The following is a 17,610-nucleotide window of genomic DNA, read 5'->3' on the forward strand; positions in this document are numbered from 1 at the left end:
CGGTTTCTTTTTGTGGCACCCTGCAGGAGAAGACCCAAAGTACCATTCAACGGCTATGCCGGCCATGAAAACACCAACGTCCGAGCGACGTTTGAAAACCCCATGTACGACCGGAACCTGCAGCCCACGGACATCATGGCCAACGAGGCAGAGTTCACAGTCAGCACCGTGTGCACGGCGGTATAGCACCTGTCCCTTCGCACGGTGAGTTGGAGAAAAGCAGGGCGCCATCTAAACCCATCTGTTGTTCTCTCCAGCTCGGGGTCCCTACCTGGCTACGGCGAGAACCAATAAAGCTCCGATCTTCTTAGAAATAGGGTCTCTCGAGTTGACCACAGTCTACTCGACGCATCTGTCCCTGGCCTGATGCATGAGTGCAGTCACCGGGGGCCTCATTTTTAGTTCATTGAAGTCCCATCCTGCTAGCTGGATTGGAAGAGGCAGTGGGCCCTAGGGCCTCTGTGGACAGATTTATAGTTGGCCTGTGAAAGCATTTCCATGCCAGCACCAAGATGCCGGGTACTTTTAATCAGCACTTCTTGCTGGTCAGTCTGCCACACCCGTGCTCACCCTGGAGATAAGACACTGAGACTTTGATATCCGTAACAAGCTGCCCCTCATCCTTATATTCCTCCGTGTCCTGTCCCCCCACAGGGAGACCAGTCCCTCGATGGGAAAATCTCCCTGAGCCCAAAACTCAAAACTTGTGTCTTCCATTGAATTAAATGAGACATGATGCCTGGTAGGAAAAACTCACTGGTGAGATCAGAGGTCTTCTTCAGATGTCTCCTCTGTCTGTAAGTCACTTCCCCCACCATTGCCTCAGCTCCCGCTCTGTAAAATGGGCACAGTCGTTTTCTTCTTTGCCTTGCTGCAGTGTGGGGGAAGATGAGTGCATTGAGGAGTGCGAGGCACTCGCATTTCTGGTAAAGGAGACCGCAGGAGTCCCCGAGGCAAGTCCACACTAGAAACGTGTACTGAAGTAGATAACCCTCCAAGTGCAAAATGTACTGGGAAGAAAACCCAGCATTTTTGTCAGTACAGTTCAGAGTGGTTCACGGTGCAAAATAACCTATTCCAGCAAAACTGCTTCCCGGCCCCTGCCAGTGCAAACTGTGCCTGTGCTAGCAGGGTTGGCCAAAAGAGATGACCAAAGGGAGGGGCAAAATTCACATCCCTATCATTCCTGGTTTCTTGTGTGGACTTGGACTAAGGAGTGGTCTCTGGTTTGTGCGTGTGTAGTAACTTTTCCTCCGTCTGTCTCCTTCCCTCCCCAACTGTCCCAGAATTGTCCAGGGGCAGGTGTCCTGTTGACGATTGTGTGTCACCTCGCTAGTCTTCATCCATGACCACCCCTCTCCCAACCCTGGCTGTGGAGAATTTTGCTGCTTTGTTGGACTGCTGAGTTACTTTGGGGAGAGACCATGGGGCTGCCATCCACCTTCACCTTCTTCCCCACCCACCACATCTTGCAGCGGATAATCAAGCCAACCAAAGTGTCTCCTCCAGCGCAGCTTGGGAGAGCCTTTCCTTTCCCACCCTCTCGCCCGCTGAGCTGCTCCTGGCCGACTTCAAGATCTTCTCTTTCGCTGCTCGGATGCTGCCCAGCTGCAGACCTTTACAGAGCAAGGTGATCTCCTGAATCCATCTCTGACCCGCTGCTTGTTCCAGTTAAAGCCTGACGAGGTCTTTCGTAGCGGAGAGCAGTGCCAGGTGTGTCGCAGGCTGCTCGTGTCAAACCAGCACTTTGGGGATGAGCGCAGAAGGCAGAGGGGCCGACGCGGGTGGCACTGAACTAAAAGCCTCTGGGGTTTAACTGAAACAGCGGAGCTCTGCTCGCTTAAGTCTTATTTTTCGTTGCATGGTTGGCAAGATTTTCAGTTTGTTTCCTCGCTCGGTTGTTAGAGAGAAGTGAAATCTTTAAAGGTGCTGTTTGTTTTATTTCCCCCAGCAGCTCTCTTGCTTTTCTTCTGCTGTACTTACTCATTTCAACGTCCTTTCCTTGGAAAGCTCACAGGTCATCTTGGGACCAATACGTTACCAGTCTCTGAACCGGTGGCTGCCTTTCTCTCTCTCTGCCCCCCTCTCCCAGCAGCTGGCCATTGCTCACCTCAGGCAGCAACTTCCACAAGCATCTGAAAGAAGGGAGATATGGAGGCCAGGCGGGGAGGGGAAAGTAGGCAAAAGTCTTTAGAAATAACCCCTCCGACACCGATCATTTTCCCCCTAGTGAGCTCAAAAAGCCTTTGCCCTTTCCATATTGATCCTCCAAATGGCAATGCAATAAAAGTTTTAATTTTTCTACCAAGCTGCTCACTATATTTCCCGGGGGCTGAAAGGTTGGTTTCACCTTAATGAGAGCAGATAAGGCCGCTTGACATTTTTTGTCCCCTTAAAAGAATGATGCCTTTGCGATGATACTAACCCGCTCTAATAAAGGGAAAAGCTTCCTTTGTTGATTTAGGATTTAATTCTGTTTGCTCTGAGCAGCTCACTCGCAGACAGGGCTGGAGTAGGAGAAGGCAACTGTGCCGTTGTATCATGTCAGGAGCCAGGTGCATCCGAAATGCAGCAGGCTTCGACCGGTATTTGTGGAACGAAGCGGCTTTTTGTTCCTTAAGATTTAAAGGGGAAACAAAAACTGGAAAAGGAAAAACACATAACAAAAAAACCACCATGTGATTTGCAGGTTTGTTTGCAGATGGCTGCTTTTCCCAGCCTCATATTGGCTTAAGTTTTGTCTAATTACAACTATGAGCTAATTCTTTTGCCTTTGCTTTTCCCTGTGACTGTAGATGTACATATTTTGATTTCTATCTGTTGTTCAGACAGCTGTCTTACACTCAGCAGCGTCCTACAGCCTGTTTGCTGCGCAGCCAGCCTGCTAAAAAATGCCACATCCACTCCCCAGATGAGAAACGATGCATCCCGACAGAGCTGAGGGGCGCAGGCAGGTGTGTATACAAAACCAAGACTTTCATCCTCCAGCTAGCAGGAAGGGACCACGCACACCATACTCATTTCCAAATTTGTGGTGGTGGTACCCTGCTGACTGCAGCATGGCACTAGTACCAGCCCAGGCCACATCAGGGTCACTGTCAAGGTCTAGCCGGGGGGCGAGAGAAGTTCCCCTTCTCCATATGGCTTGAAGTGCGTGAGGGTAAGTTCCTCTCCCCTTGGAGCCAGAGGGGATCTGGGTCCCAGAGCAAGCCAGTATTGACAAAATACATCAGAAAAGGCTCCCTTGGCACATGAGCAAGGTGTTGCACCCTTCCCCATCATAGTCCCAGGGCCAGCTGCCTCCCTCCTAGTTACCTGTCACTCTGGAACAACTCCTGTGAAGTTCAGGGAGTTGTATCCAGTTTGCACAGATGCAACCAAGAGCAGGGGTGGTGCCTGGATTTTTGCTTTGCCTGGAAATGGGCAACTGGCTTCTGCCTTCAAGCTTGAAGCCCAGTCTCCAGCCCCTTTCTAGTTCTCCTGGGACCAAAGGAGAGCCCTGCCTCCTTGCACCAGCCGCCTTCCCGTTCCCACCTGGAGTCCCCAAATACAGCAGGAGGACTGGACTCCTCTGCTAGGAAGAAGATTTAGGACAGAGCGAGGTGGTACTCTTTTGCACTCAAGTCTCTATACCGTTCTGGCAGCCGTCTTTGCCTTAACACGTGCCGTTAAGCCACAGCTATTCAAAACCTCACAGGACTGGAGCTCAGCTCCTTTTCTTCTCAGCGTCTCGCCCCCACTGCGACTTGAGCTAAAAGAGGATCTTTGCCCGCTGCAAATAATAGTTTGACACCCCCAAGTGTTCAGGTTGTACCCAGCAGAGGGCAGCACCGCACGCACACGCAAAGCTCGACTCGTTAAATAATTAGGGATCCTACATCCTACTTTTCGACCTTCCTGAATCTCATGCAAATTAACGCAATAGCACCAGGTCCGCATGTGTGTTAGAGAGAGAGAAACTGTGCGTTTACGTGAGTGGAGGTGTATAAAATGCACCCAGTTTCTTTTACTTGCAAAGCAAAATGAACCGTGGCTTTATTTAAACATTTGCTGCTTTCGACCAATTACATACCACTTTCCCTTGTTGCTCGGACAGCAGAAAAAGGGTGGCATCGCCCCATTTTTTTTGCAAGCTGGCCAGGTCACAAGCCGCGACTTCTCATTCTTGTGCTCATCGAACTTGCATTGTGTTTAAAAAAGAAAAAAAAGAGAGGGAAAAAAAAAAAAAAGAAAAAAGAACAAAAATTAATAAAAACTAGAAAAGAGAAAACCCAACCTTTTGTACAGAGATATATTTTTATGAAGCAAAAGTTTGTACAGTTAAAAAAAAAAAAATAATAAAAAAGACACAATGTAAATTTTTTTTTCATTATTGTAGTAAAGAGTAGTGGAAGATCAGCTTTTTTTTTTTTGTAAATGTAATAAAATGTATAAATATGGTTTACATAAAACTTGTAAATATGTAATCTATACATACACTCGGCTTGTCTGCAGTATATACAATTTAATTTATCTGTCTCTGTATATGAGGCTCCTCATTGTGTCCGGGCATACTTTACGGAATTTGAAAGCTATTTTAAATTTTTGAATTAAAATAAAATATAAATTTTTGCATTGCTTTTCTTACATTTTTTTTCTGGCATTTTTTTCCTGTTTCCAAAGATCACTGCATGCATCTCCGCAAAGAGCAGCCTCCGCTCATGTCCTGCACAGACCTTCCAAGCATGCGGGGTTTGGGACCGTCGGTCCTCGGAGCTCTCTATGGCCCGATGAGTGGAGAATGCAGTCACTGCTACATTAAATCTTTGCTCTTTCCCACCATGCAATTTGTATCTGGTCTAGCACTGTACCTGTACCTAGGACCAGCAGCATAGGGATGTAGTTGGGGGCCCAGGACACAGGGGTAGTGGCTGCTTCTGGTTGCACCCCCTCCCCCATCAAATCTGTGTGTGGGGTGGTTTCACTATTCACCCTACCCTAGTTATGGCACTGGCTAAGAATAAAGTATATGGGCAAAGCTACTGGAGAAAAGCTGGAGGACTGGCACTGCAGGGAAGGCTACAAGAAGCAATGAGCAGGCAGACTGGCACATATCCATCAGTGATTTGGAGGAGGGGGTGCAAAGCACCCTGTTCAAGTTTGCTGATGACACTAAGATGTGGGGGGATGTGGGCACAATAGAGGGGAGCAACAGGCTACAGTCGGACCTAGACAGATTACAAGGATGGGAAGAGGAGAACAGGATAGGGTTTAACACAGACAAGTGTAAGGTGATGCACCTGGGGAGGAACAATCGGCACCACACATACAGGCTGGGGAACTCCCCTCTTGTCAGCACAGAGGTGGAAAAGGATCTGGGAGTCATTATTGACTCCAAGATGAACATGAGTCGGCAATGTGGGGAGGCGGCTAGGAAGGCCAACTGCACCTTGTCGTGCATCCACAGATGCATCTCGAGCAGGTCCAAGGAGGTGATCCTCCCCCTCTATGCGGCACTGGTCAGGCCGCAGCTGGAGTACTGCGTCCAGTTCTGGGCGCCGCACTTTAAGAGGGATGTGGACAGCATGGAGAGGGTCCAGAGGAGGGCCACTCGTATGATCAAGGGACAGCAGGGTAGGTCCTATGAGGAAAGGTTGCGGGACCTGAACCTGTTCAGCCTTCAAAAGAGAAGGCTGAGGGGGGATCTTGTGGCCTGTTATAAACTGTTTGGGGGGGATCAGCAGGCGCTGGGGGAGTCCCTGTTCCCCCGAGCGCCGCAAGGAGTGACCAGGAACAATGGTCACAAGCTGGCGGAGGGAAGGTTTAAGTTGGACATCAGGAGGCGCTACTTCACAGTCAGGGCGGCTAGGGTCTGGAACCAGCTTCCAAGTGAGGTGGTGCAGGCTCCCACCCTGGGGGTTTTTAAGAGGAGGTTGGATGACCACCTTATTGGGGTCATTTGACCCCAGTGCTCTTCCTGCCATGGCAGGGGGTCGGACTAGATGATCTGCTCAGGTCCCTTCCGACCCTAGAAACTATGAAACTATGAAACTATATCCAAGGATGGGGCACATACCCCAGGACCAAGACATACATCTCCAAGACCAGGGCACACCCCAGGACCAGGGCAGCAGTGCAGTCACAGACTGGCAGGGCTGCAGCGCAGAAGAGGAAGAGTGAATGCTTCAGGTTGGGTGGAGGAAAAAGTTAATGCAACACACCTTGCTTGCTGATGCCTGCTGACCTCCACTTTCCTAGCCCTCAAGTTTAATGACTGGTGCAGTTGGGCAAGGCTGTTATTAGGCTAGAGTCCTTAAAATGAGAGTGCCAGGGTCAAGCTCCCCTAGGAGGAGACGAGGAAGATGGCAAGACAGCACCTTTTGCAATCACTGGCTCTGCTCAGCCTGTGCAAATGCCATTAACCTCCAGGTAGCCAGGACCACAGCCACCACCAAAAGTACAACAGGAGCAAAGTGACCAAGGAAGCAGACAAGGCCAGGCTCCCTCCTCCCCACTCCCGCTGACGGTCATCTGGATGCCTTCCAAAGACGTCTCCAATCTGGATTCAGTCTGAGCTTCCTGGCCTGCAGAGAGAGAGTGTGTGTGAGGATCGCCAACCTTTCCCCCCACAACACAGACAGACCTGCATTCCCCCACCGCCCTGCAAAACCTGTGGCATGGAGGTTGGTCAGCAGAAGGAGAGGGAAAAAAAGGCAACACAAGGCAGGCACAGAGGAGAGATCAGAACCTAAATTAAAATTTCCAAGATCAGTTATTTCTCCAGACACAAGACACATTTCAAGGACTTCTCCCTTTGCTTTCAGAGGTGCATTATCATCTGGTTAAGCAATTACTGGTTACCTTTGAACGTCCTACTTGTGCAAAAAGATCCGGCAAGCCAGGTGCTAATGAGTTTTGCTACCTGGTGAGAGCTTTGAAAAACCATATGCATTTGAGTGGGGACAGATGTTCTTCACCTGCAAAAACATCAGGGAAGGAAGAGGTCACCTTGACACCAGCATGGCCACCTGTGGGGTTGAATTTTCTTTGGGTGCTGAGCATTCACAGTGCCCACTGGCTCCTGTGGGCATGGTGGATAATGGGAAAACCTCTGAATATGACTACAAGAGCAGAGGGTAAACAGCTTGCAAGAGGAGATACCAGCAGGGGTGAGAGGGGCCAAGTAAGTAGGGCATCTCTTGATAGGCACCAGGTGGTTGGGTTTTGGAAGCTAAGCAGGGTCAGGCTTTAACCTCATAGAAGCTGCTTATCTGCAGAGCCCACTAGCCTCTTGCTTGCTGCTGGTGGCCTCATTTAGCCCCATGTAAAGCTGCTGCTGGTACAAAATGCTCCCTCACCTGAAAGGTAGTGTTGTGCACTTGCTGTTCTCAAACACGTGACTCACGGTGCCAGGGAAGATATAACCCGGCCACAGGCTGGCCCAGCAGTGACCGGCTCCAGAGATGGCCCATGCATGGAGCGAGGTAGAGTAGCACTTCTTTTTTAAGAGGAGAATAGGAGCCAACAGCTCATACTCGTTCAGAGTCCCAGAGCACACGGTGAGACATCAGCAGCTGGTAGCCTGTCTTCTGGCCATATTACAATACAATCACTTTCTTCCCCGCCTCTGTTACACCCGTAGTCTCTTCTGGATACATTGGTCCTAAACCAGGGGTGGGCAAAATGCAGCCAGATGCAGCCCACCAGCCCATTCTAACCGGCCTGCGGGGCCCTTAAAAATTTAGAAAATTTAACATTGATCTGCTCCTGGCTGCCTGTCATACGACCCTCTGCCCAAAATAATTGCCCGCCCCCATCCTAAGCCATTAGGGTAGCATTGCTGTGCCCTCTTACCTAAGAGATGACTGCCTTTTAAAGCAAGTGAAATGACCCTTATCTACCTTAAATTGTGCTGCGAGCCTGAAAGTGCTTTGCAAACAGCAGACAAGGTTCTTTGGGTCAGTCTGATATCTTTTATTAGACCAACTTAAATAATTGGGCAAAAAAATTTTTAGCAAGCTTTTGGGTTTAAAAACCCTTTGCCAGGCTGAGGAAGTCTCTGCAATTGGTGTGCGCTCTTCCTGGATGGAATGAATAGTAAAGAAGCCAGAGGCTGGGCTGGTAGCGACTATAGCTCAGTGAACAAACACTGTCACACTGGCTTTATTTTGGTAGCTGGACTGTTGTTTGACTGACAAAGAAACTTGGTTTTGGGGTGTGTTGTTTTGGGGGGTTTTTGTGGGGGGGCGGGGCTGGTCTTTTGGGTTTACTTGATTCGGCAGTCTGCTACAAGCTAAGGGCTCCTGCAAGGGTTAAGCCAGGTAGCATACTTTCAACCTTAACACACAGCCTGTAGCCCAATTCCATTGAACCAAAATCCCACCCCTGTATGCACGATAAATGCCACTGTGCTCCAGGAGGTTGTGACTACTCTCCATCACTACATAATGGACTCAACACTGGAATGAGTCGCTGGCCCAATTCAAAGCAGCACTGGGAAAAGCCACTCAAAATATTGCAACTTGATTTTTCCACAATATATTTTTCATGCAAAATGCAATGGAAGCCCCTCCTCCATGCTCCCCATGCCAGGAGAGTCATTAACTGAGTTTTTTGGTTTACCTGATTGAAACTCGCAGTTGAGAAAGTTTGGCCGTGTTAAGAGCTGTGACCTCTTTAGTGTTAAAACCAAGCTTTTTGCCAAATGTTCAACTGTTCCCTTGCCAAGATCCAATGCCCAGCTCTCACTGATTTCATTTGTAGCTGGGGGCATCCTGCTTTCCAAAGAATCTGGCCCAGAGAGGTTAATGGTAATGGTGAAGTTACACATTGCACTTAAACCGTACTAAATCGGCAGCACATTAAGCGGAGTTACACTGAAAGCATGCTGTGAGCAGTCGCACACTAAGGATTTATACTAGTTCTTGTCTGCACGGTTCAGACTTGCCACTAAAGGGCTGGAGAGCTGCTGTGCAGCGAGGTGGGCTCTATCCCTGCTCCGAGGGGCATCTTGGGATGCTAGAGGACCACAAATGGTTCATTTTAGGTCTATGGAGCCTACTCAAGTCCCCCTAACACAAGCTGGGTAGCATGGCCTGGAGTTATCCCTTGCCTGAAGTGGTATAACTCTGAGAGGGCACTTAACATGAGTTGACAAGCTTTAAATGTGCAGATGTTTGCATTTTAAGTACCCCGAGTATGGTCTACGGGTAACATGCATCTTCACCCCAAAATTAGCTTCCCACACTGTGGAGTTACGTGATTTAACTGGCCCTTTGTGGGATGTGCTGAAGCCGCAAAGTTTTCCAAAAGGCAGCAAGGCAGGCTTTCTACCACGCTTTACAGAAGGGTACTACTTATGGACTTAAGCCTACCTCTGGCAGTGAACCACACCACACAGTCTCAACTGTTCACATGCTGAAACACTCCTATTATTCCATGCACCACTTTTTGAGTCATCAGTGATAAGTAGAAATTGCCTTTTCCAGTGCCTGGGCAGGAAGTTTACCCTGTTATCATGGCTCGGGCAGAGATTTAAGAGTCTTTACTGGTATAGTGCTTTTTGTGCTAAAGGAGACCCCGAATTATTTTGCAAACTACATATCTAGGAATTGCTTCTACAAGCACAGGAGTGCAGCACTATCTGCGAAAGAGCACGGCAGCTTCTCCATAGCATTTATAGCACTCCTCAGCACCTGAGGTCAAGAAGTCAAATCACAGAAGAAAAGTGTGGGTAGGAGACAGGATCTTCTTCCTTTTTTACCTCCAACCATCCTTTCTTCACCCTCCAAGAGAGAGAGCTCCAAATAAGCATTTTCTGGTCTAAACTCTAGACTGTTAAGTGAGACATCTGTGACAGGGCACTGATTTAATCTCCCAGCACCCTGGAGAAAGGCTTGCCTGAAAAACAAATTAGTGATTTAATTGCAGTGCTGATCAGTCTGGAAGAAAGAGCCCCTTTTCCCTGCCAAAATGGTTCAGCCCATCCATCCTCACAAATAGCATTAAAAAAAAAAGGCTGCTTGCTGAGTTGTTACACATCTCATGCCAGTCTCCTGAACTTCTGGGCCCCAGGCTGGCAACATCTCCAGTTTGTCTAGTCCTCTTCTGTGTGCAACAGGCAAGAGAGATGATCCCTTCTCTGTGCACGATCACCAGCTCTCAAGGGGGTTTTAGCCGCCCGCGATGAGGGTCAACGGCCCTGAAGGGCTGTCTCTGGGTGCCTGCCATTTGAAAAGGTGTGAGTAAAGACAGTCTAAGAGCCTATGCCAGTCTGACCCAGGGAGGTAACTCCTTCCTGACACCAGGTCCGGTCATCAGCTTAACCCTAAGCAGGAGAGCAAGGGACCTCTCAGTTGTTTAAGTGCCGGGAGGACCAGCGCACAGCAGTCAGACACCAGGTCATACCAGCGCTTCCAAGGGACCAACAACCTCCCTCTAAAATCGCTCAACAAAAAGCCACCCGTCAAAACCAGAAGCCACAACAGAATCCATACGGGTGGGGAAAAAAAATCTTCCCAGCCCCACATGTGACCAGCTAAAAACCCTGATGTTCAAACACCAAAGAGCCTCTATCTTTCCATGAAGATCAACTGCATTCCCTCCCCACCACCTCCAATATCCAAGATAAATTCAATTTGGGAACGAGTCTCCCTACTTCGATTGCCACTGCAATGTTAAATGAACAAAGGCATTCATCACTCCCCGTCTTGAGTGGTGCTGTTCAAATAGCAGACACTGCAAAATCATTTGCCCTTGGGTGAGCAACGCATTTTGGGTCCCCTAGGATGAAAGACCCCCATAGAAAGAAAAGCTGGTCTCCTCTCAATTGTGCATGCATCACACCTGCAGTGCTTGTGTGTGCACGCGAGGAAGCCGGAGTACATCTCACTTGAGCTGAACTCACACCGAGCGGTGGCAATCAGAGATAAGGACTCATGGGAGAGACAGACTCTTGGAGATGGGACAAAGATATGTAGAAAAGCAAGGCTGGAATAGTAGGGACGCAGTAGGACCTTTGCAGGACTTTGTAAAGGGAAGGGACCACGGGGTGGACACAGGGCATCAGTAGTGCTTGGGGCAAGGAGCTGCAACATCAAAGGGCTTTAGATCAGGACTGAGGAGCAGCAGAGGGGTCAGTGGGGTTGGGAGAGCTACACGTCATGGAGAAGGCCTATTACTCAAGGCAGGGACCTGGCCTGGCTGTATATGGAACGGGCCTCGCACTTTTCCGGTCTGAATAATCAAGGGGTAGTTTGGCAAGCAATGGATATGAACCCTGTCTGCTCTGAGCTTGCTTCTCACCAAGCCCTTCGCAAGCACCGGGCTTTTAAACAGTCTCCATTATGATCACAGGCCAGGACATGCACCTGCCAGTCTAGGCAGGGAAAATAAAGCACTGGAGTTCAGAGGAAAACCTAAAGACCTGAGGCTGCCTTCCACTCAGCCAGAGTAATTCAGTTCCACCTGTTAACCCGTCTGAGTCATTTGCTCTTGGGAAGTCTGCAGTTTTTGTAATAGGGGAATCGTTGAATCCCACAGGGAAAACCACTCCCGAACAGTTATCTGAGCTCCTGCAAAACTGCATGCTCCTTTCAGCTGGATTATCTCCAAGTGACCCTCCTACCAGTCCCACAGCCCTGGCCCCCAAGCAAGGGAAGGCAGTCAGTCCAACAGGCAAGACACCCAAGGGACACGCACTACTATCCCCTTTACAATGCTGGAGCTTGGTAAATGTGAATCACAGAAGGGTGATTGGGCATAGATAGGGCGCTTCTGGCGTGACCTTAGACAAGTCACATCTATATTACGTGCACCGCAGCAGCACCCACTAACAAGCTGCTGTGCGAGGTGCTGTCCATGTGCACAAAGAGAGCCAGCTCTCAGCTCCAAAATGTCTACTCCAAGTCCAGGGACAAGCAGGTCAATGAAGGACTACAGTGAAGCAGCGAGATAGCACAGGTCAGGATGAACTTGAAATGCGTTTTTCAACCTGAGCCAGTTGCGCTGTTGCAAACACCTGCACAAATGCTTTTCTTCAGATTTAAGCGTGGCTTATTTTATCTACAAATAAAATTGAAGCAAGCTCAGGTTTAAACTGATAAAGCATCCATGTAGCCCACGGTTGGATAAAACGGATTGAAAAGTGTCACCGAGTTAAAAACCACTTCAGCAGTTTCCTTTGTGGGGACCATCCCTTTGTGTCTCACCTCTGAAAATCCCCTTTCCCCCATTGAGTCTTACATCAACTACTCGAAGCACTGACCCATTTCTGACCATCTTAGCCACAGACCCTCATCACCTTCTCTTTTTATGGAGCTACTAAGAGCTTGTCCTTTCAGCTTTAGTTGTGCGGGGTGGTAAAAGAGGGGAATACAGGCCCAACCTTACTGAGGCGTTCACCTTCACTTCTTACCTTTCCTTCTCATCTCCAATGAGAACCGAGGACCTCATTATTCCTTTACATTGCCGTCTCCCTCGGTGCGCTCGGTTTGTCTCCAGCCGTGGCCAGTGCTTGCTCCACGCCATTTCTCTGGGCTGCAGTTTCTAAGCAACTCCTGGAAAAGGGCAGGTGCCAGTCCTAGCCAAAAATAAGCCAGGAGCAAGCCTAAGGGCCTTCAGTCCTTGCCCATTGCAGCAGATTAGTGTCCTAGGGCTGCAACGCCCCATTTCTCACAGGTGTGCGACTGGTATTCTGCTCAGGGAAGGAGACTTGGTCTCCTCAAGCCTCTCTGCATCCCACTCAGCTTTTGAGTTGATAAGTAATGAAGTATATCCAGCTCCTTCCTCCCTGGACTGCATGTCCTTACAGAGGCACAGCAAGTCATGGCTTCAGGCATTGTCTGTGTTGTCCTGGGGTTCAAAGGTGGCTTTTTCTCCCCCTAGACTGGGAGCGATGGAGACTCCACCGTGCAGAAGAGCTGCCTATTCGCATTGCTCAACTCCAGCCTGTAGCACCCCTGAACAAAGCACTCTCCCAGGATCCAGGACACCTCCGTGTGCCAGGACTGGAGTAACAATCACCCCAGAAACCTCTCAGGTAGCAAAAAGGTCACATCCCCACCTCCAATCCAGGGGCTTGTGCATCCAGCTTTGGAGTTTGCTAGTCGTCAGCCCTTCTGCCTCCAGGGCCGTTGCTTCCCCTTGCACAAGGATAAGGGCACGTGGGTCCAGCTCAACGACCTTGTGTAAAGCAGCTATAGACCATTCCTGCCTATCCCTCACTGCTTCCTCCATTTCCCGCTTAGCGATTTTTCTCCCAGCCTGGCTCTCAAAGCCTGCCTGCTGCCCCAATCTGCCCAGCTTATACAGCAGCTGTTTCCAATTGGCGGCTGGCCACAGCTGAAGAGGGTAATGGAGACCTTTCATTCACCTTGCCCAGGCTGGTCCCCTCATGTTCCCACCCCCCAAACCCCACAGCTATGCCACCCTCCCTCCATCCCAGCTGCTATGGCTGGCCCTGTGCTCCGGCCACACGCGAACAGAAGTGACCAGCATCCTGAATCTTCCAGGACAGGTCTGGATTTCAGGGCTGTGTCTTAGTGAGTCTCTGAAATGGGATTTATGGCTCAGATTTGGAAAAATCAGTTCTGAATGGTACCCTCCCCCCACCCAACAAATGTTACCATAGCACAGGGCAGCATCCAGCTGAGTCTGCAGCGAGGAGGTGGCACGAGGCAGCATGGCCTGTCTCTCAAACTGGAAGCAATAAGGCTGTGCTCATATGGTGCTGCACCTGGGCGAACTGGCTGTCTCTCAGCAGGGATAACGAGCTGGCAGGCAGGCAGGGCCACGCTGAAGCATCTCCAATCAGGGGCACTGGCCGTGGGGCAGACACCTTCCAGGTCTGGAGCTCTGCGCAGCGTCCAAGACGGCGTCCCAGAGCGCGCTGTGTAAAGCTGCTTGCTGTACACGCGCACCTCTGCCAATGCTCCTTAATCCCAGCCTTAGCCACCTTGCTATTCCAGCTCTGGACTCCTTTCATACGCATAGCTTCAATCCAGACCCGTCCCACGGCTGTTCGTGGAGCCTCTCCAAATACTTGACTCTATGCTGAGCTCCTAGCCCCTTCCCGAGAGCGCTGCTAATCCATGCATGCCCCATCCCCTTATTGTCCCTGTCCTGCTCCATTCACACCTGCTGCACATGCAGGACCCCAGGAGGAACCAGCTGTGCGTACCCAACTGACCAACTGTCGGCCAATGCAACAAATAAAAGCAACCCTCCCCATTTCCAACAATCCCCCCAACAGCAAAATGCAGGCATGTCCAGCTAATGTGACCAGAGCCAGGTAGATGTCCTGCATTTGAATTGCATCTTGAAGCCAATTGATCTTGGCAAAGAGTAGAGAAGCTTGCAAAGAGCTGGGACTAGCAACACGTTGGGAAGCTTGGGATTACAGGAGGATGCTGAACAGTTGCTAGGTTGGCAAATGTATAACTGCTGGTATTTTACAGGGCTTACAGGTCCCGTGTGAGATCAGGGTGCCCCATGTACTGGGTTTTGTATGGATACATAATAAAAAGGCAGTCCCTAACCCGAAGAGTTTTCAGTCCCTACAGACAAGGCAGCTGAATCCCTATATAACATGAGGAAACCAAGGCGTAGAAATAACTCCGCCAAGATCTCAGGGAGAAAGAAAAGCAATTTCTCTGGAGTTTGTCATCTGTGAGATAGAAACAGGCAGCACTCTCATGCTCACTCTCTTGTTAACGCATTAGCTCCCAGCCCTAGCTCGCCCTCCGAAGAAGACACTAAGAGAGACCTGGGGATAGAGGACCCTTTTGGGGGTGGGGAGTTGGGGGGAGAGTTGACTTCCTTGCTGGCAATGAGAACCGAGAAAGAGGGAAGGAGGAAGAGGAGGAGGAAACCCCATTACATTTTGCTTGCAGCCGCCCAAAATAGAATAGAAACTCCTGGCTGTCACTATGGTTTGGTTCAAGATGGGGTCCGAGCTACAGCAGCTGGGTCTAGAAGCGTTTTTCCCACAGCTCAGGCACTTTGCTTTCAACTCTCTCTTTCAATGGAGTGACATCTTCATCCTGGTCCACTGGACAAAGGCAGTATGAAAGCACCCCCCCACACACAAATACACACTGACCTTACGGGCAGACTCTGCCCTGCTGCCCAGAATGGGGGACGCTACGGAGCGGAAGATAAAACGCTGGCCACGGTGCCGGCTCCTTGGATGGTGGGCATCCATTGTGTTCTGCAGGCTCGTTGACAGTCAGGCAAGACCTGGCCCCTTGCATTTGCTCTCTCCGCTCCACACCCCAACACCTACCTCTTGCTGACCCCCAATGCACTTGTCACGCTTGCACCACCCTCTCTGACCCGGTGCGTCTCATGCCTCTTCCTCCCCACCAGTGCAATGCAGCACCGTGCAGAGAGGCCCAAACCAGCTCAGAGCAAGCAAGCCCAGGGAAGGGAAGCAGTGGGCCTGCCTTAGTGCAGCATTTTACCCAGGCTTGTTGGCCCGACGGAGAGGCAGTGTGCATTAACCAAGGCAGAGCCATGGGCCCAGTGTGGCTACACTGCTCCCGGCACCTGAGCTGTCCCTGCATGCATAGGACACCCTCTGGGTTTCTCTCCCCATTTTCAAGGGGGGGAAAAAACCCACCAGGTTATAAAGGCTCTGAGCTGGCTTGAGAAAGGAATAACCAGTGTCAAAGGCTGGCACAAATTCAAATGTGCAAGAAGGCTCAAGCTTTTACCAGCACGAATGACTGCCCCTGGGGAAAAAAAAACATTTCTAAGGGAAGGGGTGGGGGGTCTCTAACCCTAGAAGGCTTCAAATCAAGCACAGATACCTTGATGGCCTCAAATCAAGCACAGATACCTTGATCCCATTTATTGGGCTCAAGGTGGAAGTAACCAGGTGAGGCTGTATGGCCCATACGGTGCAGGGGGCACATGTAACAGGCCCATCTGACCTTAGGGTCTATACCAGGGGTGGGCAAAATGCAGCCCAGGGGCCAGATGTGGCCCGCCGGGCCATTCTATCTGGCCTGTGGGGCCCCTAAAAAATTTAGAAAATTAATATTTATCTGCCCCTGGCTGCCTGTCATGCAGCCCTCGATGGCTTGCCAAAACTCAGTAAGTGGCCCTCCGCCCAAAATAATTGCCCACCCTGGTCTATATAAACTCACTCTAAGCAGAGGAGCCAGCATCAGGCCTAAGTGCCACTGAGTTAAATGAAACTGGGCCTCATACTAGCCCCTGATTACTCATTACAGGGATGAAATTTGCCCTTTGGAGGTAAGAAGGTGGTTCAAAGCCTGTCTTTCAACAGCTCCTCTGCCTGCTGTGGCAGGCATCTTCCCTTCGTGTTCACTGAGTTCTGGCTCAGATAGGAGCATCTTTCCTAAAGGTGAAGTGCAGACAGTGAGAAGACTAATTACTCCTTGCCCTGTCTTAATTCTTTTATCCACGGGCCTTTCCAGGAGTTTTATCAAGCATGATGAGGACTACCGAGAAAGGGTCCAACAGACCAACATGCTGCCCCTACAGAGAGCCCCTCACCTTGTAATACTGGGCTCTTGCTATTCCCATTCCTCTTCTGGCCTTTCAAAATCTGCTTTCCAGGTCTAGCATTTTGATCCTGGCTGCCCCAATAGGCTCGAATTGGTCTGGCGCGCTCTTCTGAACGTCGCCTCGCTTTCCCCATTGATCAACTGCAATTAGGTTTCATCCTGGGCTTGCCCGATGAAATTTGCTTCAAAAAGGGCATTGTGCTGCTTTTGATAACCTGCTGCCTTATTCTGCTCTCCCCACACTGCCTTTTGTAGATGCAAGCTTGATTCACCCTGCGGGTTTTTTTGTCATTGAACCTGCCATTTGTTTCTTCCAAACCAGAGGATACTTTCTCTTTCTCACTTCACTCACTCCTCTTCTGGCTAGCTTGCTTATTTGGAATAAGGCCAGTCCTCAAAGGCAGTAACTCTCAGCTTGCTTCAGCTGAGAAGATGTTAGCGGATGGTCTATGTGGAGGATCAGACTGCACTGGAGTCTGGGACAGTCCATCCATCACTTCTGCTGAGGCCGGTATATCTGTTTGCTTTTGCATTTGGGGAAGAACAACATCCCTGTGCAAAAGGAAGGGGCACTAAAGGAGAAGAAACGCCACAACCTTTTTGAGCATGGATGTAAAGGCTCCCGGACTGGCCCATGGCTCTCCTCTTTAGGGCTTCAGCGGGGCATTTGTCTTCAGCTCCCCTCTCTTCGGTGCACAGTTAACTTGGTTGTGGCTTTTTGAGGGTTGAATGCAGTTGGATCGGGGCCGATGTGCAACACACTGTATGTCCATTGAGGTTTTTCATCCCTCCTTTTTTTTTTGCTTTCTCAAGGGCTTTAGGAATTGGAGCTTTCTGAAAGGGGCTTTACTCTCATTTCATTAACGGGGTTGCTCTGCAAGGTACTCTGGCTAGACTAATACAGAGAGGCTGGGCTATCATGAAAAGCAATCCCTGCCAGGCATGGTTTATAGAATAAGCAGACAAGGCAGATAAAGGGTGAGGAGGAAACCGCAGCTCAGAGAGGAGTGACTTGCCCAAGGTCAAACAGCAGATGAATGGCAGAGATGGGACAAGAACCCCGGTCTCCCGAGTCCCCATTCAGCACCTTCTTACTTAC

The 17,610-nt window shown here is 50.0% G+C and overlaps 1 protein-coding gene across 3 annotated transcripts in view; it reads left to right on the top strand.

The window, feature by feature from the left end:
- CSMD2 (CUB and Sushi multiple domains 2) overlaps positions 1-4,614 on the top strand; it is a 795,490-nt gene extending 790,876 nt beyond the window's left edge. For all 3 annotated transcript variants that reach the window (XM_019512241.1, XM_019512243.1, XM_019512242.1), the window contains 2 exons: positions 27-204; positions 1,287-4,614. In XM_019512241.1, the coding sequence (XP_019367786.1) occupies positions 27-186 (160 nt within the window). In that variant the 3' untranslated portion in view covers positions 187-204; positions 1,287-4,614. The remainder of the gene's footprint in view (positions 1-26; positions 205-1,286) is intronic.
- Positions 4,615-17,610: the final 12,996 nt, after the last annotated feature.

Source organism: Gavialis gangeticus, unplaced genomic scaffold (genome assembly GCF_001723915.1).
Source record: "Gavialis gangeticus isolate Ggan-Ray unplaced genomic scaffold, GavGan_comp1, whole genome shotgun sequence".
Lineage (NCBI taxonomy): Eukaryota > Metazoa > Chordata > Crocodylia > Gavialidae > Gavialis > Gavialis gangeticus.